We start from the raw sequence: 26,337 nt of genomic DNA, 5'->3' as shown, positions 1-26,337 counted from the left end.
TCTCTGTCCCCCCTCTCTCTGTCCCCCCTCTCTCTGTCCCCCCTCTCTCTGTCCCCTCCCTCTCTGTCCCCCCCCCTCTCTGTCCCCCCCTCTCTGTCCCCCCCTCTCTGTCCCCCCCCTCTCTGTCCCCCCTCGCTCTGTCCCCCCCTCTCTGTCCCCCCCTCTCTGTCCCCCCCCTTCTCTCTGTCCCCCTCTCTCTGTGTCCCCCTCTCTCTCTTTGTCCCCCTTTTTCTGTCCCCCTCTCTGTTTGTCCCCTTCTACCTATCCCTGTTCCCCCTCTTGGTGTTGTTCCAGCTTACTCTCTCTCTGTCCCCTCCGTGCTCTCTGACAGTTCCTGAGAGCGGGAACTGACAGCAGAGCAGCTTCGTGGTTGGCCAATTTAAAAAATATCGCAACTGTCAGTTTCACAGCTGACTGGTGCTGAGAGCAGGAACAGCAGCTTCTGAACTTCGGTCAGATATGTGGTTTTCCGGCGGGTTTTTAAACAAAAGATCCAAACCTGCTGGAAAACCACGAAGCTGTCCAAAATTCAGGAGCAGGTCTTCCTATCAACACCTGTCAGCTGTGAAACTGTTGGTTGCTATTTTTTTAAAGCCAGTCTGGTTGGAAAGAAGTCAATGGCGGATTTTCGAAATCCCAATGTTGGAAATCCGCCATTCGGCAGAAATTTCTCACCAGTTACGGAGCTCAAAATTTTTTACACTGGTGTCTGTCTACAGACATGTTGCCGACTCCTGGTTGTACAGCATGTCATTAATCATTTTCTACCATACTAGTGGATCATCAATGGTGTTACTTATTGGGGCAAGACTGTGTATATGATTCTTACGGCATTGAGTCTAGGTGGAAATAGCATTCTGAAATCTAGGCTCAAGAGAGAAACTGAGCCTCAAGTTGAGGTCTTGGGGGACCTGAGTGTGGATAGACAGAAAAATATCTATGCATAGACAAACCTTGAATGTAGGAGTTAAAAAGAAATAACTTGGCAGTTACATAGCATCTTTCATGACCTCAGCACTTGCAAAAGTGCTTTACAACCAATAAAGTACTTTTGAAGTGTAGTCGCTGTTGTAATGTAGAGAATCACAGCAACCAGTATGTGCACAGTAAAATTTCCACAAAATGCAATGAAATAAATGACCTGATCATCTGGGTTTTTTCGGCATTGCTTGAGGGAGAAATGTTGGCCAGGACAATGGGAGAACTCCTCGGCCCATCTTCAAATAGTGCATGGAATCTTTTATGTCCACCTGAAAGGGTAGTCAAGGTTTCACGTCCATACTCATTCTGTATGGAACTAAAATGTCACTATTCTATGAAAGAAACGAAACTGAAGTATTTTCAGTTCATCGACATTAGTTCCATTCCTGTTAATGGAATATTTTACAGTCCAGGTTACACACAGTAAAAACTATATTATGACATGGATCTGGATAACTGATAGTAGAAATTTCAAGGAAAATTAAATCAGTTCCTGATGAGGGAACAACAAAGTAATGTTTGGACTCATATTAAGAAGATAGAAGGGGATATCAAGTAGAAGCTTCAAGTCGATGTTACGAGCAGGAACTTCTATTATTCCCATTGCTATTGTGTAAATCGGCAGTGCTGTTGTATTTACTGTAAATTAGCAAAATTAATCCTTGAGCAGTTAATCATTCGAGTACTTGCATGAGGACTGCTAACATTTACCTGTGATTTCTCACATTGGTCATAAGGTGAAATACTGAAAGTGGTGTGTAAGATTCTAGAGTTTGCTGGGGACTAATTTAATGTATTTGCATTAAATGACATTGGAGATTTTATATCAGATGAGAAAATACTTCAGACTGTAATTAACAATTTTTAAATCTCAGCAGCTGAAGGTAAAATCTTGTCACTATGGTAATTATTGAAATAAATATTAATGCTGAGTGGCCTGAAAATGCTACTGAAGGAAACTTTAGGTATTTCGATATTGGAAAGATATAACTGTCGATGATATTTTAAGACTTTTTCAAACCATAAGGACAAAAGACTAAAGCTGTTTGCAATATTAACGCTGCTTAACATGCTCATATGGTGTCCTTGTGTCTCCTGTTTTAGTGGAGGTTAATACTTTGGTTAAAATATTGGATAGAGGAATGTAATGTTAAGGATCTACTAACATCACAAGCAGTGATTACTAGGTTTAGAATTTTAAAAATATGATCTGTTCTCTTGTGGAATTTTTAAAAATCATTGTGGAGATATGATGGTTTAGAAGTGTTTGAAATATAAAAACAAATGAATGTCACAATAGAATGTGTAGTCAGTTGCGATGAAAGGTTATTGACCTGAAACATTAACTCTGTGTCTCTCTCCACAGATGCTGTTGAGTATTTCCAACATTTTCTGTTTTTATTTCAGATTTCCAGCATCTACAGTATTTTGCTTCTGTATAGCAAGCCATTTGTCCATGTTAACTGCACTTAATTTCAGTAATTCAGTCATGTGCATTTATGGCAAAGTCTTACAAACATAATGACTAAAGGATGATGCCATCCCTTCAAAGATCTTTAACTATTTTCTGTACTCTCCACCAGTTGTTTACCCAGTTTCGTAGTCCTTGGCTCCAGACTCTCCAGTAAGACCAGAGGACTAGGATATCACACACTGACAATAACATGGGTAGTGTTAGGCTCTTTTTTCTTTTGACAGTGAATGAGAAAGTGAGAGAGGGGAGAAAGAGAAATAGAATGAAGGAGAACCTGATGAGGTCAAGAAGCAAAAGGGCACTTGAAGTTTAGTTTGAAATCTGTTGTGATATCAGACTGTTCAACACTGAGTAATTCACAAACAATATTTCACAAATTCTGTTAAATTTATGAATTGCAATTAAAGCAAGCAGCTATTGTAGAAAAAAAGTGTTCAGTTTTCTTTATGAATAAATGCTGCAATGATATATTGAGATATTAAATGTCAGTGACTGAAGGAACTCACATATTTACAGAGCGAATGTCTTTTTGCTGAGCAAATGTGTTTTGATAATTACAGGTGAAATGCAAAAAAGGCAGGCAGTTAACAGCATCTTGGCACATACTCATTCCCTAATTTATCAAATTACTTTCCAGATACTTTACAAAATGATTTGTTTTCTGTCAGCTATAACTATGAAAAAGTGAATCAGCAATAAATTTGAGATGTACTTTCCATGTACTCAGTTTCCTTGTTTTAATTATCTATGGTCAGTTTGTGGAATGTGCAATAATGACTATCTGGATTCATCCAGTTATCCAAGTCATTGTGGGAAGACCAAACATTCTTAAAAGTGTTAATATGCTGATTATGGTTCTTCTAAATCTAATTTTAGCAACTTGTTTTAAAGATACATATGAGTGCATTACAATAGTCCATTTGATCATCACTGCTTGGTATACTGTGGCTGCAGTGTATGCTATCTACGGGATGCACTGTCACATCTCCTAAAGTCACAATGTCTACCACCTAGAAGGACAGGGACAACAGGTGCACAGAAACATCAACACTTCTAAGTTCCTCTTCAAATTGTATGCCATCCTGAACTGGACGTATCTTATTGTTTATTCATTATGACTGGATCAAAAATCATGGATCTCCTGACGTAATAGCATTATGGAAATATTTTCACCACACAGATTGCAGAGGGTCGAAATAAAGTCTCACTACCACCTTCTCAGAGCAACTCGGGGTGGGCGATAAGTGCCAGCCTTGCCAGTGGTGCCCATATCCCAAGAATGAATACAACAAATGATAGATTTCAACCTAATAGATACTAGAAGCAGAGGAATATAAGGGGACTAAGCTTAATATTTTATATGTGCTGTAAGATGTAGTTTAGTACTGTTAAGAGAAGGGAGAGACGATTGCCATTTCACTTCATATAATAAGGTATTAAGATGCTCTCAGTGAGGTAATATGTGGTTTGGTACTGTAATTACCTGGTAATTACTTTCTAGGCATATGTGAGCTATTCTGCTTCACATCTATTCTCTGTATGTCTTCATATTTTTATCTTTAGCAAACTGTAAATCTTTCATTAGATTTAAGGTTATAATCATCTGCATAAAGAAACAAAAGATGAATCCTGGATTTGGGCAATTCATGTTACAAAAGGGAAGGTAATCATTGTTTTCCTCAGAGATTACTGGTCTTTCACAAATTCTCTATTTGCCTGCAGAATGGATCAGTGTAATAATCATTTAGAACATGTGCTCCAGTCTAAGGAAGTGCCTAAATATCATAAGATGTGCAGTCTCACAGCCCTATTAGTAATTACTGAGACTGGGAAAATCCTTTGCAAACAATTTGGACCCTTTCGTATACCAGTCTTTAATCTATTTAACTTTGAATGAGAGTGGCACTATTTTCTAAAGGTCTGTAATCCAGGTGACCACAATAGGCAGTAAACTTCCTCTTTTTCCACATGTGCATTCAGTTTGTCTCAACCTCCTTTGGGATTTTAATAAGCACTGCTGCTTGTCAAACAGGAGCATGAACCAGTTCTAATTTCTGTGTCAACCTAGATTTTGTGCCCAATTCTTTGTAGCGGGACTTGAACACATAACCTTCTAACCATGAGGTAAGTGTGCCACCATTGAGCCACAGCTAGGTTCTTTTGAAGTGTTTTGGGAACATAATATTGTAAAATTATCTTCATGGCATACATATAATACCCCTCTTTCAAATGTTTGTGTCATCTTCCTTTTTAATACTTGTGTGAATTTCTGCCTATACTTGTGTCAACATGGCCCAAAGCCTGCATTGTTGCACATTTGCCTACAGACCAACAGTGGTTTGATGCTGTGCACCTCTGTCTTTCGCAAACGGTGCCATAATTTGAACATCTGTAGAGCACTCTCTCTTTCCTTGGCATTTCTATTTATGCCACCTTGAAGAACCAAGACAGCAAACATGTGGGAGCACCTCCAACTGCAAGTTCCCCTTCAAGTCACACATCCTAACATGGAAGTATATCATCCGTCCTTCACTGTTGGTGGGTCAAAATCCTGGAACTCACATCCTAACAGCACTGTGGGTGCAGTAGTTGAAGAAGGCGGCTCACCACCACCTTCTCAAGGGCAATTAGGGATGGCCAATAAATGCTGGCTTTGCCAGCGACGCCCACAGCCCACGAATGAATAAAAACAAAATTACTCTGTCCAAATGAGAAAACCAGTCAGTGGAGGACTGGCTCCCCAAAAGGGCTTGGGAATTGTCAGATGAAATTGTGCTAAAAACAAAACACAACAAGACTAGTCACAGTAAAGAACTAGGCCGAGCAAAGTGTATGGGTGCTGCAAAGATCACAAAATTAGACGCAATTCATGTTTGGTTTTGCTTTGACATATAAGACTTGGTTGTGATGAAGCAAAAATAATATTGATACCTTTTGTTTTAATACATTCTGAAACTTTATTAAAAAATCTAAGAATTGACTCTCCCCATAATTATTGAGCTTTAGATAAATGAAAGATTTTCCTGCAAAACAGATATTTATCTCCAACTTAACTGCAGAGCAAGATTTCCAAGTAATGCGACAAATAATGACATGGTGATACTTTTTTCCCCTAGTTAAGTCATCCCAAATCAAATTCTGTGTTTAGCAGCAGATTTTTAAAAAAACTTTCTCGGAGGGAAATTACAGCGTGTATAAAATCTCTAGGCAAATGTGCTACAATAAAAGCTTTGAGCCATGTGGCACAAGTATAGCCAGAAGTTCATACAAGGCAGTAAAGAGAGATGGTACAAACATTTGGTTGAGGAGTATTACAATGCATGCTGTGGAGATAATTTTCCAATAATTTCCAATAGTATGTTCCCAAAATACTTCAAAAAAATTAGCTGTGGCTCATGTGTTCAAGACCCACTACAAAGACTTGGGCACAAATTCTAGGTTGACACTCCAATGCATTACTGCATGTGTTGCACTGTTGGAGTTGCCCTCTTTCAGACAAGGTATTAAACCGAGGCCACACATATGCCCTCTTAAGAGGACGTAACAGATTCCATGGCACTATTTGAAGAAAAGCAAGGGAGTTATCCCCAGTGTGTTGATCAATATTTATCCCTCAACTGACATCACTATGAGAAACACATTATCTAATCATTATCACATTTCTATTTGGTGCGATCTTCCCTACATTGCAACGGTGACAACAAGTCAAGCTACGCTTCATTGGCTATAAAGTGCTTTGGGATGTCTTAAGGTTGTGAAAGACACTATGTTAATGCACATCATTCTAATATAAAATGGTGTGTGTTTCAGTTGCTGAGAAGTTATTTACAAATTTGCAAAGAGTGTTCAGAGAGTACTGTAGCACAGTGCAATAAGTTATAAAATGGCTTAACATGAGTTCACATGTGCAAATTTCCACATTACGAACAATCCATTCAGCATCTGAATGGGGTAGTGGCCATCAAAGTTCAGAAACATTTTATGAAGTTGGAGGAGGAAGGGAGATACCAAATCAGAGGGAACACTCATTTCACTTAATCTCTGTCCCATGTACCACAAATGGTGCAGAGACCATAATGAAAGCAAAAGGTTCACATTTGGGCAATTTTCTTGAGAGCTGATACTGAAATATTTCTCCAGAAGTATTAACTCTTCTTTCCCCTTTTCAAATTCAGGTCCGATTTTCCTCAGCAATTTCTGCTAAAGATTAAATAATCAAAATTTTATTAAAAATTCAAACAGAGATGCTGCAAAAAAAGATTATAACCATTTCCCAGTCACACACTTGCTTAGCAAGATACTTACAAACTTCATAATTTGTCTGATGTCAATACCTCTTCAACTGGTATAGTGCAATACATGTATTTGAAAAACTATTATTTGTCAGATTATTTATGTGGTAAGACCATTGAAAGACACTTTATGTTTCAGGTTGGGATCGTGATGAAGATGTCACCTCAATGAATGAATCGTATTATACCTTTAAGACAGAAGAACATCCAGAACTGGAGATGCTGACTGAGATCTGGCCTGAATATGCAGTTGTCTCACCTGATATAGTTCCAAAGAGCCTGATTTTTCAATCACCAGACGATATTGGTAAGAAACTTTGAACGGTGAGATCGTAAAAAAAAAATTGGATCCCAATGTGCACAATGTCAGCCATGTTCCTACTTGTGAGATTGGGATTCACAGATCCACCAATGATTTTTACTCAGATAAGAGGGAAAATTTTGCATTTAATAGAAGTTAAAATGAGTTCAGTGCTTGACAATGAGAATAACCATTAAATGTAGGAATTGAAAAGTAGGGGCGGAATCTTATCATTTTAGTCCCTGGCGCAATGGTGGGACCATTTCTGGGCTGGGAACCTGACTCCTCGATTTGTACATCTTGTGGTTGTTCTTGCTCAGAACAAACCTATCAGCAACCTGCCTCCACCCCGAATCAGGGAGAGTGGGTGGGATGACACAGTTATTGCAGCAATGAAGGATCTCTATTTCTCGAGACCCTGGCAGGTCTCACAATGGTAGCACTGTTTGGAGGAAAACATCCAGTATGAGGGAGGAAAGAGCAGGAGCATAGATGCCAGACGTGGAAAGGCTGTCTCCCTGGTTCACTGAGTCATCCTTGGAGGTCATGATTCAAACATGGAGAGATGTCCTCTTCCTAGAGGATGGCAGGAGGAGGCCAGCAAGCCTCATCAAACAGTCCTGGCTTGTAGTTGCTGAGGTTGTGAACTGCAGGAATGTGGTGCCTAGGACCCGAATCCAGTGCCGGAAAAGATTCAGTCACCTTATGAACTTCGGCAAGATGAGTGTCTTGCAACTCTCAGCCGGCAACTGTCACTCTCTCAGCTCCCTAGCAGTCTTCTGCCAGCACTCCTCTGACTGACCCACCCTGCTGTCACATACATTCCTTTCTCTCCAGCCTCCTCCTCAAATCTCCATCTCAACAGACAACACTCACACTCACCCGCAACCTATTGTCCTCTCCATCCTCAGCAATCAGTTATCTTCTCACACTCAAACTCTTTGCCTTTTCTCATTGCAGGAGAAGAGAGCCCACAAATCCAAGGAAAAGCAGAAAACCAGGGTGATCCTGCAGCCATGGCAACCCGGACATCCATGGAGGAGGAAGCCCTGGTGATCAGCTAGATGGTAGCAGTACAGGCTGTTACTGATGGAGAGATGGGGGTGGCCCAGAGACCTGGTGACAGCATTAGAGATCACACTGCCACTTGGCACTTAACTGTCACTCATGTTGAATCACTGTAACTAGTACATTAAACGTCATGATTTGCACTTTGCTAACTTGGAACCCTATTTCATGTCTTTCATCTCCTGCTGGAGCCAGTGCAGGAAATGAGGGAGGAGCCCGGGGAGTCTTCAGAGGAGGAGCAGCACTCTGACAATGCACCGTCACATGACTCTTGTGCACTCTGCACCACCGCAGATAGACATCGATGGATCCAGATTCTCAGATAGGGTGGCACATTTTGTTTTATTCATTCGGATGTGAGCGTTGCCCAGCATTTGTTGCCCATCCCTAATTGCCCTTGAGAATGAGGCGGTGAGCCACCTTCTTGAACCGCTGCAGTCCATGTGGTGTAGGTACACTTACAGTGCTGTTCTGTAGTGGTTTGATGCAATTGAGTAGCTTGCTACTCCATTTCAGAGGGCAGTTAAGAGTCAACCATATTGTTGTGGGTCTGGAGTCATGTGTAGGCCAGACCAGGTAAAGATGGCAGATTTCCTTCCCTGAAGGTCATCAGTAAACCAGATGGCTTTTTACAACAATCTGGTGGTTTCATGGTCATTATTAATGAGACTAATACTTTATTCCTGATTTATTAATTAATTGAATTTCGATCCCCCCAGCTGCTGTGGTGGGAATTGAACTCATGTCTCCGGGTCATTAGTCCAGGCCTCTGGATTACGACATTACAGTACCACTATGCTACCGTCCCCCTGGTGAGCACATGGTGAGCAACACATCACATTTGAGCAGGAGCAGGTGCTGCCGACAGGGACTGCAATGGAGAGTTCATGTCAGAGGGCACAGGACTAGTCTTGTAGGGGGGCGGGACCCAAAGTAGTAGTCTCTCCGATGAGATAGTTGAGGCAAATGTAGAGGTTAAAGCAAGCAAGTCCAGTAGGCAGGCCAGGCAGGGGCAGGACAGGGAGCGTGGAAGGTCTGATAGGCTAAACTGCATTTACTTTAATGTAGGAAGCCTTACAGGTAAGGCAGATGAACTCAGAGCTTGGATCGGTACATGGGATTGTGATATTATAGCTATTAAGGAAACGTGGTTGAGGGATGGGCAGGACTGGCAGCTCAATGTTCTGGGGTACCGATCCTTCCGGCGTGACAGAGGTGGAGGTAAGAGAGGAGGGGGAGTTGCACTATTGATTAGAGAGGATATCCCGGGGGGAATGTCCAGCGAGGCCGTATGGGCAGAACTTAGAAATAAGAAAGGGGTGATCACTTTGATGGGATTGTACTATAGGCCCCCCAATAGTCAGAGGGAAGTGGAGGAGCATATATGTAGGGAAATCACAGATAGATGTTGGAATTATAGGGTTGTAATAGTAGGCGATTTTAACTTCCCTAACTGGGACTGCCTTAGTGCTAAGGGATCAGATGGGGAAGAATTTGTTAAGTGGGTCCAGGATAGTTTTGTGAAGCAGTATGTGGCTGGCCCTACTAGAGAAGGGGCGACACGCGACCTCCTCTTAGGAAATGAGGATGGGTAGGTGGTTGATGTGTCAGTGGGGGACCAGTGACCATAACTCTATTAGCTTCAAGATAGTTATGGAAAAGGATAGGACTGGTCCTCAGGTTGAAGTCCTAAATTGGGGGAAGGCTAATTTCGATGGCATCAGACAGGAACTCTCAAAAGTTGAATGGGAGAGGCTGTTTCCAGGTAAAGGGACGTCTGGCAAGTGGGAGGCTTTTAAAAGTGAGATAGGAAGAGTTCAGGGCCAGCGTGTTCCTGTTAGATGGAAGGGCAAGGCTGGCAAGTTTAGGGAGCCTTGGTTGACGAGAGATATTGAGGGTCTGGTCAGGAGAAAGAAGGAGGCATATGTCAGGTATAGGCAGCTGGGATCAAGTGAGTCCCTCGAGGAGTATAGGGGAAGTAGGACTATACTTAAGAAGGAAATTAGGAGGGCGAAAAGGGGCCATGAGATTTCCCTGGCAGATAAGATAAAGGAGAATCCTAAAAGATTCTATAAGTATATTAAGAGTAAAAGGGTAGCTAGGGAGAGAGTAGGTCCCCTTAAGGATCAGTGTGGCAATCTATGTGTGGAGCCACGGGAAATGGGCGTGGTCTTAAATGAATATTTCTCGTCCGTATTTACCGTGGAGAAAGTCATGGAAGCTAGTGAGTTCAAGGGAGGGAACAGTGATATCCTGGAGCATATCAACATTACAAAGGAAGAGGTGTTGGAGGTTTTGAAGCGCATTAAGGTGGATAAATCCCCAGGGCCTGACCAGGTGTATCCTAGGATGCTATGGGAAGCAAGGGAGGAGATTGCTGGAGCCCTGACAGAGATTTTTGTATCATCATTAGCCATGGGTGAGGTACCGGAAGACTGGAGGATAGCTAATGTTGTGCCTTTATTTAAGAAGGGCAGCAGGGATAAGCCAGGGAACTACAGGCCGGTGAGCCTTACATCAGTGGTGGGAAAGTTATTGGAAGGGATTCTGAGAGACAGGATTTATATGCATTTGGAAAGGTATGGTCTGATTAGGGATAGTTAGTATGGCTTTGTGCATGGGAAATCATGTCTCACAAACTTGATTGAGTTTTTCGAGGAGGTGACCAAGAGGATTGATGAGTGCAGGGCGATGGACGTTGTCTACATGGACTTTAGCGAGGCTTTTGACAAGGTCCCGCATGGTAGGCTGGTCCAGAAGGTTCGAACACATGGGATCCAGGGTGAGCTAGCAAATTGGATACAAAATTGGCTTGGTGATAGGAGGCAGAGGGGGGTAGTGGAGGGTTGTTTTTCAGATTGCAGGCCGGTGACCAGTGGTGTGCCGCAGGGATCGGTGCTGGGCCCTCTGTTGTTTGTCATATATATTAATGACTTGGATGTGAATGTAGGGGGCATGATTAGTAAGTTTGCAGATGACACCAAAATTGGTGGTATAGTGGACAGTGAAGAAGGTTTTCTAAGGTTACAACAGGATATAGATCAACTGGGAAAGTGGGCAAGGGATTGGCAAATGGAATTTAACGCAGACAAGTGTGAAGTGATGCATTTTGGGAAGTTAAACCAGGGCAGGACATATACAGTGAATGGCAGGGCCCTGGGGAGTGTTGTTGAGCAGAGAGACCTTGGGGTGCAAGTACATAGTTCCCTGAAAGTGGCAACACAGGTAGACAGGGTGGTGAAGAAGGCGTATGGCATCGGATAGAGGTATATAAAATTATGAGAGGCATAGATAGGGTAGATAGCCAGAGTCTGTTTCCCATGGTAGGGGTGACTAAAACTAGAGGGCATAGATTTAAGGTGAGAGGGAGGGGGTTTCAAGGGGATCAAAGGGGTAAATTTTTCACACAAAGAATAGTGGGTATCTGGAATGAGCTGCCTGAGGAGGTGGTGGAGGCAGGAACAGTAGCAACATTTAAGAGGCATCTGGACAAGTACTTGAATGAGCAAGACATAGAGGGATATGGGATTAATGCAGGCAGGTGGGATTAGTATAGATAAGCATTATGGTCGGCATGGACGCTGTGGGCTGAAGGGCCTGTTTCTATGCTGTACGATTCTATAACTCTGGGACACTTCAAACTCTGCTTAGCTGGACATCCAATAAACGGGTACTTGTGGAGCAGCAATGGGAAATGTGTATCCATCTCTCAGAATTTGCAGAGGTATTGTGCACCCTTGCACCGAAAATTGAGAAGGCCATGATGTTTCAGGCATTTGCATTTATAACCACCTCCATTGAAAGAGTGGCCAACCTCATGGTGAGTTATACATGGTAAAACAATGAGTGCACGATGACCACACCAACGGCCTGTACATTTTGGCTGCCACTTCGCAAAGCATCGATCATGAATCACCCTGGTGACTGAGTGTCTCACTCACATGCAGCCACGTGCTCTCCCACTCTTGGTTAGCAGGGAGATGCAGGTGGGCCCTGAGGGGGAAGATGGAGAAAGGGTGAATGGCAGTGGGGGCTCTTCTCAAGGCCCCCCCCCACTTCATGCCCTTTCCCTCACCTCCTCTGACGGAGCCACACACACTGGGCTGAATTCTTTTGAGGGTGGGGTGGGGGGCGGGGCAGGAAGATCATTCTGGCAGTGGCCCGCCATGGAGCCGGAAGCCGGGAGTGCCAAGCCTGATCTTCCGGGCAGCGGCGAGGCTCAGTGGCGCCCCCCAGCACCCTCCCTCCTGCCGCTGGGCGACGGGATCTGACTGAATATGTAAATGTGGTAAATGAATACATTTAAATAAATTTGACAGCGAGCTTGCTGGATGCCCGGGATCTTCTGTGCGGCGGCCGGCACTCACGTGCCTTCACTTTCCCGTCCAGGGAGAGCTGGCGCCACCGAGGTGGGGAAGGGGGGTACTTAGGATTTTTGTGTAGTTGGGGGGGTGGGGGGTGATGGGATGGGGTCCAATCAGCATGTATGGGGGAGGGGGGGAGAAAACGGGTGACCTCTGCACTTTGAATGGTTATGGGGCAGGAAGGTCAAATCTTCCATGTGTTTTGTGGGGGGAGAGGGCAACTATTATATGTAAGTGTTATGGGGGGGGGGGGTTCGGTGAAAAGGAGAGATTTTATTTTGTGGTGCACTGGGGGGGATATGGGTTTAAGTAATTAAATTTAGCGGCAGGTCTGGCTGGCCTTTAAAAATGGTGCCAGCGCCTGCACTGAGGCAGCTGATGCCATTGCCGGCCGTCCCCGCCACATGATTGGGGTGAGCGGCCTGACTGGCATATTATCGTGAGCTGACGAGTGCTAGATGGTGACGCATGGCCTGCACGTGTGGGCTGCCATTGTTTTCGGGGAGTGGTGGCGGGATCATTAAATCAAGCCCACTGCGTCCTACCCCAATGACCAAGTCTGCCCTTGCACAGATGCAGGTGGGGCAGTCTTTGGTGGGGCCCTCATGGGCTCCAATTCCCAAAGGACATTCATCATGGCCATCTCGTGTCAGAGCAAGGGAAAGAGCACCTTGCCTCTCGCTCTGCTGAAGTCACAGGTGTAGCACCACATAGAAGTCATAGAAAATGTACAAGGAAACAATCTTAGTTGCACAAAGGGAATCACTTGACTGCTTTTTACATTATTATTGTGACATTGATGCTCTTTATTTGAATGAAGGAATGAGTTATTGTGAACTAATTATTGTCACGGCATCAACTTTATTGGATTCCCCCATTGACCCTGGTGAGTTAAATTCCAGTGATTGGCATGAGTCACCTTGATGAGGAGGTAAGGCTGTGAATGTGTTGGGTGGATGCTTGTCTGTAGGGAGCAGGTTTGCGAGTGGAGGGTTGGGGGTGTGTGTGGGTTGGGGGGTTTGCACAGGAGTCCTGATGGGATGGTTTCAATGCTGCAAGCACTGTTCTTAAGTGAAGTGTGCCTGGATGAGGGTCTTCTTCCAAGAGGCTGCAGAGGTCTGCGACCACCTGCCACGAGAGCCCGAGCCTTCTGAGGAACTGCTGTTCAGGGAGGTTGAGGATTTTGAGCCTTGGCCTATGAACCTTGCATTGAGGCTATCACCTCCTTCGAGGCGCAGCTCTGTGTCCATCCAGCTGCATGTAGCTGTGGAGAAGGCAGAAGCTGCTGCTGAGTTGCTGGCCTTGTTGCTGTGGCTGCTGAGCTGGAGGTCGCTGCACCTTCTGAGAGGTCCAGCCAACTTTCAAATATAGATCCCATATCACAGGGAAGTCTCACAAGCAATAAGGTGAGGAAGTATCTAAGATACTTGCAGTAAGTTGCTCGAAGTTGCTGTCTCCAATGAAATCAGTGAGTTTAGGCTGAAGGAACGATCCTGTCAGCGAAGGCCTTTCACTGTGACTGACCACAGGCTTACCGATTCACCCTGATACTGCTCATATCAGGTCAGTTTCACTCTACAATGACTTCCTGCTGTGTGCTTACTGTTTCTAGCCTGTCAAGTTAGTGTGTGACCTGTCCACTGTTAGGAAGGAGGAATACCATGCTTAAAAGGGTTCTTAATTGCCTTTTCATAGACCTCCATTATGAAATATATTGTTAAGTGGCCAGTAACATTCATGCCACACAAGTGCCAGGCAATGACCAATCCCCCACTATCAACATCCCCAGGGGGTCACCATTGACCAGAAACTAAACTGAACCAGCCACATAAATGCTGTGGCTACTAGAGCAGGTCAGAAGCTGGGAATTCTGTGGCGAGTAACTCACCTCTTGTCTCTCCAATGCCTGTCCACCATCTACATATGAGGAACGTGATGAAATGCTCTCCACTTGTGTGGATGGGTGCAGCTGCAACAACACTCAAGAAGCTTGACACCATCCAGGACAAAGCAGCCCGCTTGATTGGCACCCCATCCACCACCTTCAACATTCACTCCCTCCACCACCAACACACAGTGGCAGCAGTGTGTACTATATACAAGATGCGCTGCAGTAGGTCACCAAGGCTCCTTCAACAGCACCTTCCAAACTTGCGGCCTCTACCACCTAGAAGGACAAGGGCAGCAGATGCATGGGAACACCACCACCTGCAAGTTCCCCTCCAAGCCGCACACCATCCTGACTTGGAACTATATCACTGTTCCTTCACAGCTGCTGGGTCAAAACCCTGGAACTCCCTTCCTAACTGCGCTGTTGGTATACATACACCCCAAGTGCTGCAGCGGTTCAAGAAGGCAGCTCGCCACCACCTTCTCAAGGGCAATTAGGGATAGGCAATAAATGCTCCTAGCCAGCAGCACCCACATCCCCCAAACAAAGAAAAAAAACTTAAGTGACTCAGTTGGTCTCCTGTTGGGTGGCCGATCTGCCAATGCTCCTGCCACTGACAAAATGGCATGGTGGGAGGATGACATCAAGCACCTCCCCTCCCCCGATGCCATGCCGCACCATTTTGCCAGCATTCCCACCTCCCAGTCCATTCCCAAAGGGCCCAGAAAATTCTGGCTGGTATGTGAGTAAACCATAATGTCATATCTATGCACCATAATGTCATATCTATGCTTAACTAATTATCTTTCCTATGGTGCTAAATTAGAATGGAAAATATTTATTGTGTACTTGGAGTATTTTCTTTGATCTAACTGTTGGCAATATTTACTAGTTTGGGCTAAAAGCTTTGAAAAAATTTGTACGAGTTCTAGAATAACTTAGAAGGTTGTTATAATTTAGAGCATGAAACCTTACTTTCAGTATGAGTATGAGCTAGCTTTTGCACAAATGATTCAAAGATATTTTTTAGTTACAGCTTCAGTTAGTAGTCTTCGGCCAAAGAGTGAACAGATGATAAAGAAGCAATCGCTTGTGTGGAAATCAGAACAGGATACCTCCAGTGCAGCTGAACTCACAACTTCAATAATTGTAACTTCGTCTTTCCAAGCTACCTCAGGGGTCACGAGCCATAAGGACTTCCTCCGCTGTCTTCCTATTCACCTGGCAAAATATATACTTGGTGAGGGCTGATTTTATTTTCAGGCAAAAACTCAGTTGGAATATTTGCTCTGCAAGGCTCAGGAAGTGTGCAGGCAATAAGGAAAAATAAATTAACAAAATTAATTTTCAATTGGTGAGCCACTACAATTTAAGCCGGTGTCCATTGTACCCGCAGTACAAACATTGGCTTGCATTTATGAAGGACCCAAATGAAAACCGAGAATGCACATTTAGAGATAAACTGATACAATGATTACATTTACACTGATATCTTGTTCTGCTAATGATGGGCTGAATTTTAAGAGCCCACCGCCGATCTCGGCGCTGAGCTCAAAAAATGGTGGTCTGCCCATGAGGGCCACAGGCCAAAGAGCTGCTGCAATCTCAAGTGCAGTGGCTCATTTAAATAATTGGGGCAGCCCTCCCAATCTCGTGGAGGGGGCGGGGGGGGGGAAGCTGTCCATCCCTGGCAATGTCGTCAGCTGCCTGTGCCCAGGCGCTGGTGCCATTTTTAAAGGGCAGCCAACCCTGCTGCCCAATTTCAATTTTTAAAGTCCTACCCCCAAAATTAAATAAATAAACTTTAAACGCCCCTTTCTCACCCCCTCCTATAACAATTACAATAATTATTTACCCTTCCCTCCCAACAACATTTACCTTTTACATCTGACCTTCCCCTCCCAAACTGCGCAAAATTTAAGGTTCCACCCTTCCCACCATCCCCTACACCCATTACATATATCTGAACCCCCCCGCATGGACAAACTTACCTACTACCCCCTCCTCATCAATGTGGCGCTGCGTTTCCCCAGAGAGGGATCTGAAGGCACGGGAATGCCGGCCGCCGCGATCCCTCAAGATTGCAGGTAAGTCTATGTAAATTTATTAATTTTATTCATTTGAATATTTAAATTGTGGTCCTGTCGCCCAGCAGTGGGTGGGCCGCCACGGAACCTCGCTGTCGCCGGGAGAGTTGGGCTGGGCCCTTCAGGTCCGCTTCATGGCGGACCTCATCTGGAGCCAACTTCAGGCCCCTCCCACCACGAAACCTGATGCTTGGGGGAGAACAAAATCCAGCCCAATCTGAGTAATCACTTTCTCTCTTTATGGTATAACTTTGTGAAGCTCCACCAGTGATGATCAAAAAGCCTGATTGTTTCTGATATTAAGTCATCTCTGGTGAAATACTGCACCATCATTTCAAAGGGAAACTCAGCTGTACTATGAACATGTTACTTCATACTTACACAGCATACTTTTATTCCAGATCATGAATCAAAAACATGTCTTGATACATTTTTGCACTCATGGTACATGCATAACGCAGCTTGATGCAACATTCATTGTCATATTGCAGTGTGATTATAGTTTGTACTATAGAGAAGTTGGTTGATACTACCCCTCTTGAATAATAGTACCACATTCTCTGTCCTCCAGTCCTCTGGCACCTCTCCTGTGGCCAGAGAGGATTTGAAAATTTGTGTCAGAGCCCCATGCTATCTCCTCCCTTGCCTCACATAACAGCCTGGGATACATCTCATCTGGGCTTGGGGATTTATCCACTTTTAAGCCTGCTAAAACCACTCCTACCTCCTCCCTTTCAATGCTAATTTGTTAGAGTATATCACAATCCCCCTCCCTGATCTCTACACCTACATCATCCTTCTCCATAGTGAACACAGATGAAAAGTAATCATTTAAAACCTCACCTCCATCCTCCGGCTCCACACACAGATTGCCACTTTGAGTCCTACTCTTTCCCTGGTTATCCTCTTGCCCTTAATATACTTATAAAATGCCTTGGGATCTTCCTTTATCTTGTCTGCCAGTGCTTTTTCATGCCTCCTCTTTGCTCTCCTAATTTCTTTTTTAAGTACCCCCCTACACTTCCTATACTCCTCTAGGGCCTCGACTGTTTTCAGCGCTCTGAATCTGCCATAAGCCTCCTTTTTTTTTCCTGATCCAATCCTCTATATCCCTTGACATCCAGGGTTCCCTGGACATGTTGGTCCTACCCTTCACCTTTACGGGAACATGTTGGCCCTGAACTCTCACTATTTCCTTTTTGAATGACTCCCACTGGTCTGATGTAGACTTTCCTACAAGGAGCTGCTCCCAGTCCACTTTGGCCAGCTCCTGTTTTATCATATTGAAATTGGCCTTCCCCCAATTCAGTACCTTTATTTCCGGCCCATCTGTGTCCTTTTCCATAACTACCTTATATCTTAGAGTTATGGTCACTATCCCTGAAATGCTTAGGAAAGTGACAACTAGTATTTTTGCAAGTTACCTTCATCACTTTTCCTGTGGAAGAAGACATCAGCTGGATCTTTAATGTGGTAAACATCCCAAGACACTTGACATAGGGGATAGAAGAAGTAAAATACATAAAAGGAGAAAGGGAGCAAATGCTAAATCATGGATCTCCATTTTATCTCCACCCGTCTAGCAACTATCAGGTTGGGGGTTAGTTAACTGCAGTAAGGGTTTTACCTACTCCTTTTCCACCCCAATCAGACTGACTGCAAAATTATCATGCAAGTCAGTGGGCTCTGCTGTACTACCATTGTTGCTGACCACACCAAGAAACCCCGTAAAGCAGTGGTGCACCTTGACCTGGACACCACAGTTTGCTGATTCATGTTTGCCAGCTCTATCTTAAAGAAAAATGTCCCCTACAACTTAGATACAATGGAATTGTGTATAAAAGGCAATGGTTATGCACAATGCTTGAAACTGAACCTCCTAGAGGGGGTAATTTTACTTTGTGCCACATTTGAAACCCCAGAAGAAATGCTGCCTTCTCCTTAATTCTGCTACCAGTGCAATTCTTCCATATTTGTTTGCCTTTTCATGTTTCTGTAGCTGCTCATAGATACCTGCACCCGCCCCTCCCCCACCATTGACAAATGTAATGTTATAAGTAAGCCAGCAAATACAACCCAAAGTGCATTCCAAAGTAAGCAGTTGCACTTAGTTTATTACTGAATCTCAGACTTGGGAGGAAACCTACAAAAGAGATCCTTTGTCTATTCAAGTAAGCCATCAGTACCATCTTTATCCTTTACACTGGTCCAGATTTTGCTGTTATAATGAAGGTGAAACTCCTAGCGTTCACCATCATTACTTTACAAAATGGACAACAAGGTCTGGCATCCGCACAGGCGCAGTTAAATACGGAAATCCAGAAGTTGCTGTCAATGATTCCCCACGCCTCCACAGGGTGCACTGTTGAATTCTTTGCAGATGGAAATCAATTTGAGGTCGCAGATTTGATGTTAACTTCCACTTTTTATAATATTAGTTTCACTGATAAAGCAATTAAACATGTGTTGCCTTGTTGAATGAGGTGTAATTGGGTTTTTAACGGTGTATAATTCATGATTACTGCTGAATAACCTCTCTGGCCCTGATAAAGCTAATTTTATATTTGTGTTTTGTCAAATTTCTCCATTCTAAAAATGCCATAGAATTTTAAAATGATAAAAATTATTTATTTTTAAAGTCTGCTTACGATATTTCAGCTTTTACCTTAATCCCATCTGTATGCCCCAATCTTTATTTCTCTTTCTGTAAAATCATAAAATGGAATGATAAAACCTGTTTGTTACTTCTCGCTTCGCTGTCTGTGTGAGCTCTTCAATGTGATTGGCTGCTGGACACCACTGATCCCTATAGCTGGTGCCAGAATGAAATTAACATCAGGAAAGGTGAAATCCATATCACAGAGATCCCTAGATCTTTGTGGGCAGCTTTCTTCAAGGTCAACGGCAAGCATTGTCACTTCGCCTCTGACTGCAAATTCCAGGCCAATGCCTGTTGACATTTCCACGAATTGATCTTTACAAACAGGAGCTTAAATTCTGATTGGCTGTCCAAATCAAACTAAAGCAGTGGATCGTGACAAATGTTGCCAGTATTAATTTTTCAATTGTCAGATTGTGGGCTGAATTTTACACCCCCCAAAGAGTGGGAAGGTTGGGGGGTGGGTGTAAAATAGAGCAGGAGGCTCAGGGGGGGCCCTTCCCGACCCACTCCCGCCTCCGCCGTCACTTTACACAGAGTGGCGGCGGAAAGTGGCCTGCCCACCCCAGGCCAATCAAGGCCCTTAAGTGGCCACCACAAGGATTTTACCCTTGGCCGTTCGGGCGGCCCAGGCCCGAGAAAAGCCACCTGATAAAAGCAGGCGGCTTTATAATGGTCTGGGGGGGAGCCCTCATGATCAGGCACCCTGATGCCCCAAGCACCATCAGGGTGCCTGATCATGAGGGAAGGCCGCCCCCGATGCCCCAAGCACCATCAACACCCAACATGCCCCTCCCCCACACCCCGTTCCCCTAATCTACCACCCTTGCCTCGCTGGGGCCCGACTGATTGCCCCCAGCGAGGCCCCAAATACTTACCGGTTCTCCAGGGCTCCCTGACATCTTTGATCTTCAGCTCGATTGCAGTCCCAGAAGTGGCCCCCGCTCCCGATGGCACTGCTAGGACAGAGCTACCGGCCCGCTGATTGGCCGACAGCTCCCTTAGGCGGGACCTCCATCCTCAATGAGGTAGAAGTCCCGCCTCAGACCAATTAAAGGCCTGTGGACCGCAAAATGTGGTCTGGATCCCCGTGCTAGGTGGAGGCGGGTTCGCCACTGACTTTTCAGTCAGTGGACGGCTCCGGTTCACTGAGGGTAAAATTCAGCCCTATATGTAGATTGTTTTTATCACTCAAATATGGTCTCAATAAATATGTAAAACAGTATTAGGATTTGCTGACAGCAAGAAGCAGAAGGTATCAGTAGAAAAAATACTATTAAAAACTGATCTAAATCCAATTAGACTGTGTTGTCTTTCTCTGCATCCCTCTGCTATCCAAATCATCGCTGGCTTCTGCGCGTTCCTCATTGCGGTTGTTGCTTCTGTATCTGGTGCTGTTTGCCCTCACTGCTTCCCTATTTTTAATTAGATGCTATGCCAACTTGCTACACCTGGAAGCAACTCTAATGATGAGAGAAACCTTATGCACCTTGGCACCGGTATTTGCTTCCCAGCCAACCGACTAATTTCTGATCGCACGACTCCAGAACCCACTTCAGTGACCAGTTTGTTGAATTATTTGACCTCAGCCGTAGGCAAAAGTAGAGGCCTCAGAGCTCCTGTGTCAGGAAGCAACCCCTGCTGAAAATGCACTTGTGAACAGACAGGGCTGAATTTTATCAGTGTGCCGTGCACCGACACGGAAGCGCCACCGCAGAGCCCCCGTGATATTATGCTCGGAGGCTCATTTAAATGGAGGGGCGGAGTGACCGCCCCCGATAATGTGGAGGGATTGGCCGCGTGTCCCCGGCAATGGCGTCCCTAGCCACCGCACAGGTGCCGGCACCATTTTTAAAGTGCTTCAAGCCGTTCATGAGATTTTTAAATATTTAAAGGTGCCGGTTTGATAAAAATGTCAATAAAAGTTTAATTTAACTTTGAATCCCCTCTCTGTTATTTAAATGAAAGCCCTGCTGCTTGGGGGCCGCACCGAGGCATCGCCACTGCCGGTAATATGCGGCGGGGCTTTCTCGGCATCATGGGTCGTGGCGGGCCGCTCCCGTAAGTATTTTATGGGCCTCCCCGCCACGTTCCATGATGTTGAGGTGCTGGTAAAATCCAGCCCATAGTGTGTCAACTTTCAAAATTGAGACTCGCAAATGAAGAAATAAAGTTTCTGAGGTACTAGATGACCCTGAGGTACTAGATAGGCAAGAAAAAATAGGCACAAAAAAGCCTTAATAAGCTGCTTCAAAAATGATAACACATACATTTACAATAATGAATCTACATAACATATTGACACATCACAGTCAGTTTTGCTAACATTGAATCTTGGCCATGGACATTTCAATTCACTTTCTTCCTGTATGCAAGCATCAAAAATATTAGCTTAAATAAACTGAATTGGGTTTACATTTCCAATGATGTTTCAAAATGTACATTATGAGTAAATATTTCACTACCTCTATTGGATAGATTAACATTTTTAGAGCATGTTGCTTACCATAAAATCATGATATGTGGGAACAGAAAATTAAGGAATATTCCTGCTGCATAATGCAGTTTCACATGTGGAAGGCTTCACCCTTTACTATAGCTCACTCAAAACACTGCAAACTACCTTAATAAAAGGAGCAAAAAAGAGATTCCCTGAGGAATCTTCCACATGTATTATACCTTTTTCACTCACTCTTGCTGGTTTCTGGCATGTTGTGAAATTGGGAAACCTGTTTTGACGTAGCCTGGTACTAGATGCACCTGGAATAGGCATGTGTTGAGCAGTCGAAGCAAATAGAATAGATGCATTTAAGGGGAAGCTAGATTAGTATATGAGGAATAAAGGAATATCAGAGATAGATGATGTAGGATGGGAGGAGGCTCTTGTAGAGCATGAACAATGGCACAGACTAGTTGGGCCAAATTGCCTGTTTCTGTGCTGTAAATTCAATGTAGTTTTTGGGTAAAATTTAGCAACTGCATTACTCTATAAAGAATGCACTTTCTGTTTGCCAGTATTTTAATAACACTTCCTATTTTTCTTGCTGCCAAGCTGCTGCCATGTTTCTGAATGATTTTGGATATAAACTTCAATTTAGCAACTGAGAATAACTGCTAATTATAACACTACTACAGTGCAACACTCCTTCTCCTGGCCCATGTAAAAAGACAGCTGTACACCTGAGAGCAAGTAATTTGAATGCTGGTTGAGGCGGGATTGGAGCATTATACCTCCTAGCACTATAGTGCTTTCCTGGCTCAACAATCTGATATTATTACTCACTAACGAATTAGATCTCCATCACCGTTTGCCTTCAAAGTACTGAAATTGAGGGGAAAACGGAAGAATGGTGACCGAGACATCTGTCTGAAGATATTATAATTTACACACGTCAAATTGATTTCCACTAGAATTCATCATGACCTGATTTCTTAGCATGGATTTTTTCTCAATTTCAGGCACACTAATCCCATTTCATGGTTTAAAATCTACAGGAAATTTATATCCAGGTAAATCTTACAATCAGTTCCTTCTTTCAATTTAAAAATCTCTAATGAATTAAATATTTTTCCAATTAGGTTTCCTAGATCAACAATCTCTCAAAAGGTGCACACTCGTGACACGACATTGGGCGTATTTGGCAAAGGAGGTTACTAGGGATAAATTGGCCCACAAATGCATTTTTGATGAACTCATGAGGTCACAGGTATTGTCAACAGTATTCTTTATGTACGCTCAGATATGTGTAACATTAAAATTCCTGGCGCTGTCCCTGATGTTGCTTACAGATTTCATTTTATTAAAACAAAGCTGGTTTGTGTATTTTCTGCAGACAGTAAAATTTGAATTTACCGGGTAGTGAGGTGTTCCATCTAAGAAGGCTGATTGAGATATATATATTAAATATATATTTCAGTTATTGGTTATGAGGTGTCTTGAGATCATTGAGATACTTGCAGACCTGGCTGTGCTGCCCTCCCAGCAGGATCAAGTGGGGATTTGGCAGATATTTTTTAAAGATTGCAAGAATGTTGTGTACTGCAATAACAAAGCACAATTATCTACACAGTCCACCATTACTTGAGTAGATTAATTCTGAACGTGGTGCAAGAAATTGCCGTCCAGTTTTAATTTAGTTCTGATAAACGGTTTGAAGAGGATAAAAGAAGGTTTTGGGTATTAAACTTTAAAATATTACAGCTAGAGTACTCAGATGGTTCCATATCAAGATTGTGAAATGAATGTAACTGTGTGAAATGTATTGAAAGCAAGTTGACAACCTTAGGTAAAATTTAATTACTATAAAATGTAGTCCTATATGCAAGTTGTGTTAAACCTATGAAACTGAAGTCCTCCTCCTGGATTATCATAGATTTGTGTTGCATTTTGCTTTGCCCATTTACTCTGCTGTCTGCATTTACTGCAGTGCGTTTCTTTAGCAGTGTGCTGGGGAGAGGGGGGCAGGCATGGAGCATCTTGGAGCTCAGCTATTTTATTTCCCTACAAGCAGCATACTCTTTGTTTTACTGCTTCATAAATATTGGCAAGACTTAGCAGGATAAATAATTATATTTTAAAAATGGAGATTAATGCTTTAATTGAAAATTCCTTATGTTTATTTTTGTCTGAGGGGAAAGTAATGTTCACAGTATTTACGCTGCGTTATCAAAGACTGTTTTCTTTCATGCTTCATTTACATTATAGTCGCCTCTGACAGCACCAAAGCAGCCAAGCACTGAAGCCCAGCATGGGAGGCACTGAAGCCCACCTTTGGCAGGGAGGGTGGGGGTGCGGGGGCAGTGTCATGTGTGCCTCCAAATGGCAGAATGCCAATGGGCAGCAAAGATAAATGCCACTGCTTGCATCAGATCCATTTTGATTCTGGTCTATGACTGAAATGGCAAATTTGTATGCAGTTTTGTGCTGTGGATTTGCAATATTGGAGTTTTACTTTGCACCTTTCTGTGCCATGCTTGATCTGGGAGTGATTGATGGTAACACTGTGTACTAGAAGAGAAAACGTATTCCATTTATTTGCATGGGCATCCTTTGTCTTAATGAGTTGACAATATTTGATATGTATGTAGAGTTATGTTGGGGCCTATTTTCAAACCAAAATTGCAAATGTTTCTAGTGCAATTTTGCCATATTGAGTCACAAAACTAACTTCTATCTAAAATCTACTTCCAAAAAAGAGGCACAAAATCTTTATGGAAGAACTAGAGTACCAGAAGATGAACATCAATGGGCCAGATGGTCTTTTCTAATCCTTGTTATTCTTGCTGCTAAGGCACTGTTTTCACTGATTCTCTTAGAGCAATGGAAACCCAATGTCAGGGGTGTTAACAGCTCCTATCATTCCTCTGCAAGTTTCTTTTTATCTGGTTGGTGTAAATTGGGGATATCGGTCTGGGGCTTTTTCTGAGGTTAGCAGAGCATCTCCAGTGGCTAATTATATAAATTTTGAGGTAACTTTGAAAATCGGCTCTTTTGTGGTCGGCAGCAAGTTTTTTTTGATACAATTGTCTTTATCATAAAAAAATGAAAGAAAATAGGCAAAGCAACGAAGAAGCAAACAGTGGAAAATATACAGAAAGAAATGAGAAAAAAAAGCCACAAAGCAGAACAAAAAGGGACAGGAGGAGAGAAAATTAGAAAGAAGAAAGGAAAGGGAAAGGAAACAGCCCTAGAAGCTTGCGTCAGGCAACTAGAAAACAAAGACGTACATATAACTAAGAAAAAATCCAAGGCGGCGGCTGATACAAACGTAGTGCAGGTATTCATGAGAACTGATCTCTTAGAATGCTAACTATCCAATATATGTAAATAAGGGGTTGCATTTTCCACTTAGCAGAGTGTGGAGACATTTTCACAGGTAAGGCCATCAAGTGGCTACATTTTAGATGCTCTTTCAAATTGTCCTAATCCTTTTCAAGTGCTTGATTATATAAATAATTTGTGCACATGTCTCCTGATGACAGTCTTTTTTTATTATTTGTTTGTGGGATGTGGGCGTCGCTGACCAGGACAGTATTTACTGCCTGTCCCTAATTGCCCCTGAACTGAGGGGCTTGCTAGGCCATTTCAGAGGGCATTTAAGAGTCAACCACATTGCTGTGAGTCTGGAGTCACATGTAGGCCAGACCAGGTAAGGACGGCAGATTTCCTTCCCTAAAGGACATTAGTGAACCAGATGGGTCCAGTGTTAAATGCCTTTAGTGTTAAAAGAGGTGTGCAAAAAGGGGAAGCAGCAAGTAGTGTAGAACTATATATATCTGTACAAAAAAAAACCTTGAGCTTTTTGTGGAACAACCTCAGCAGAGCAGGTCGCACTAGTTTAACATTTGCTGCTACTATGTTTGATCTCTGCCCCCTCTGAAATTTTTCTTGCATAAATCATTCTACTTTGTGCTATATGGAATTTGAGCTGTTTGTGTTGGAAGGCCTAAAGTGTTGAGAAGTCATTTGTCTTTCTGGGAAGTGCACCTACATTTCAATACTGTTTGGATTGAAATTGCTTAAATTACTGATTCCATATTACAGGTTGAGCAGAGATGGAACAGACTCTAGAATACATCTGAATGATGGGTAGAGGATTGGAAAAGACAAAAATAGACAATTTCAGAGCCTATTGGTTGCAGCACAAATGCCTTTAAAGTTCTGTTGGAAATAATGATTGTACATTGGAAACTGCAAACACTGGTATAATTACTGCCCAGATTAGAATAAAAAGTATTGTTCTTTATTCAGCACTGGTACATATAAAAACTGCTAAGTGGAAAATCCAACTGAAATATCACTCGGAAATTAAACAGCAATACTGGAGATATATGACTTTTATTTCCTGGTATTTAACCTTCTTATTTAAAGCAGATAAATTCATTTAGAAAAAGTAGCTAGGTATTAAAAAATTAGAATTTTGGACTAAGGCAATGGTAAATAAGTAACTTACAAATTCTGCAGCTAATGCTGCTTTCACTCTCACCAAACATTGTTTTGCATTGAACTATGGTGGGTAACTCCACAAGCGATTTGTTTTATGAAACAGTAGACGCTTCTACTTCCTCACTGCATTTAATGTGATTTACCATATTTTTGGGATTGGAGGATCATTTTTTGAGATTGGAGGATCAATCCAAGTTAAACTCCATCTTTGTAAAGATATGTTTTCAGTGTAAGTGTTGACAAGAAATAAATAAAGTTACATGAAAAAATAAAA

At 43.1% G+C, this 26,337-nt stretch overlaps 1 protein-coding gene across 4 annotated transcripts in view; it reads left to right on the top strand.

Moving 5' to 3' along the window:
- fbxw10 (F-box and WD repeat domain containing 10) overlaps nucleotides 1-26,337 on the top strand; it is a 95,571-nt gene that overhangs the window by 23,001 nt on the left and 46,233 nt on the right. For 3 of the 4 annotated variants that reach the window (XM_068058021.1, XM_068058020.1, XM_068058024.1), the window contains exons 2-5: nucleotides 6,887-7,054; nucleotides 15,402-15,611; nucleotides 22,697-22,824; nucleotides 24,667-24,894. In XM_068058021.1, the coding sequence (XP_067914122.1) occupies nucleotides 6,887-7,054; nucleotides 15,402-15,611; nucleotides 22,697-22,824; nucleotides 24,667-24,894 (734 nt within the window). The remainder of the gene's footprint in view (nucleotides 1-6,886; nucleotides 7,055-15,401; nucleotides 15,612-22,696; nucleotides 22,825-24,666; nucleotides 24,895-26,337) is intronic. The other variant, XM_068058022.1, reaches the window with a different exon arrangement.

The sequence above is a fragment of the Heterodontus francisci genome, chromosome 26 (assembly GCF_036365525.1).
Source record: "Heterodontus francisci isolate sHetFra1 chromosome 26, sHetFra1.hap1, whole genome shotgun sequence".
Taxonomy (NCBI): Eukaryota; Metazoa; Chordata; class Chondrichthyes; order Heterodontiformes; family Heterodontidae; genus Heterodontus; species Heterodontus francisci.
The sequence above is the reverse complement of the archived record's forward strand: the minus strand, read 5'-3'. Positions and strand labels throughout refer to the sequence as shown.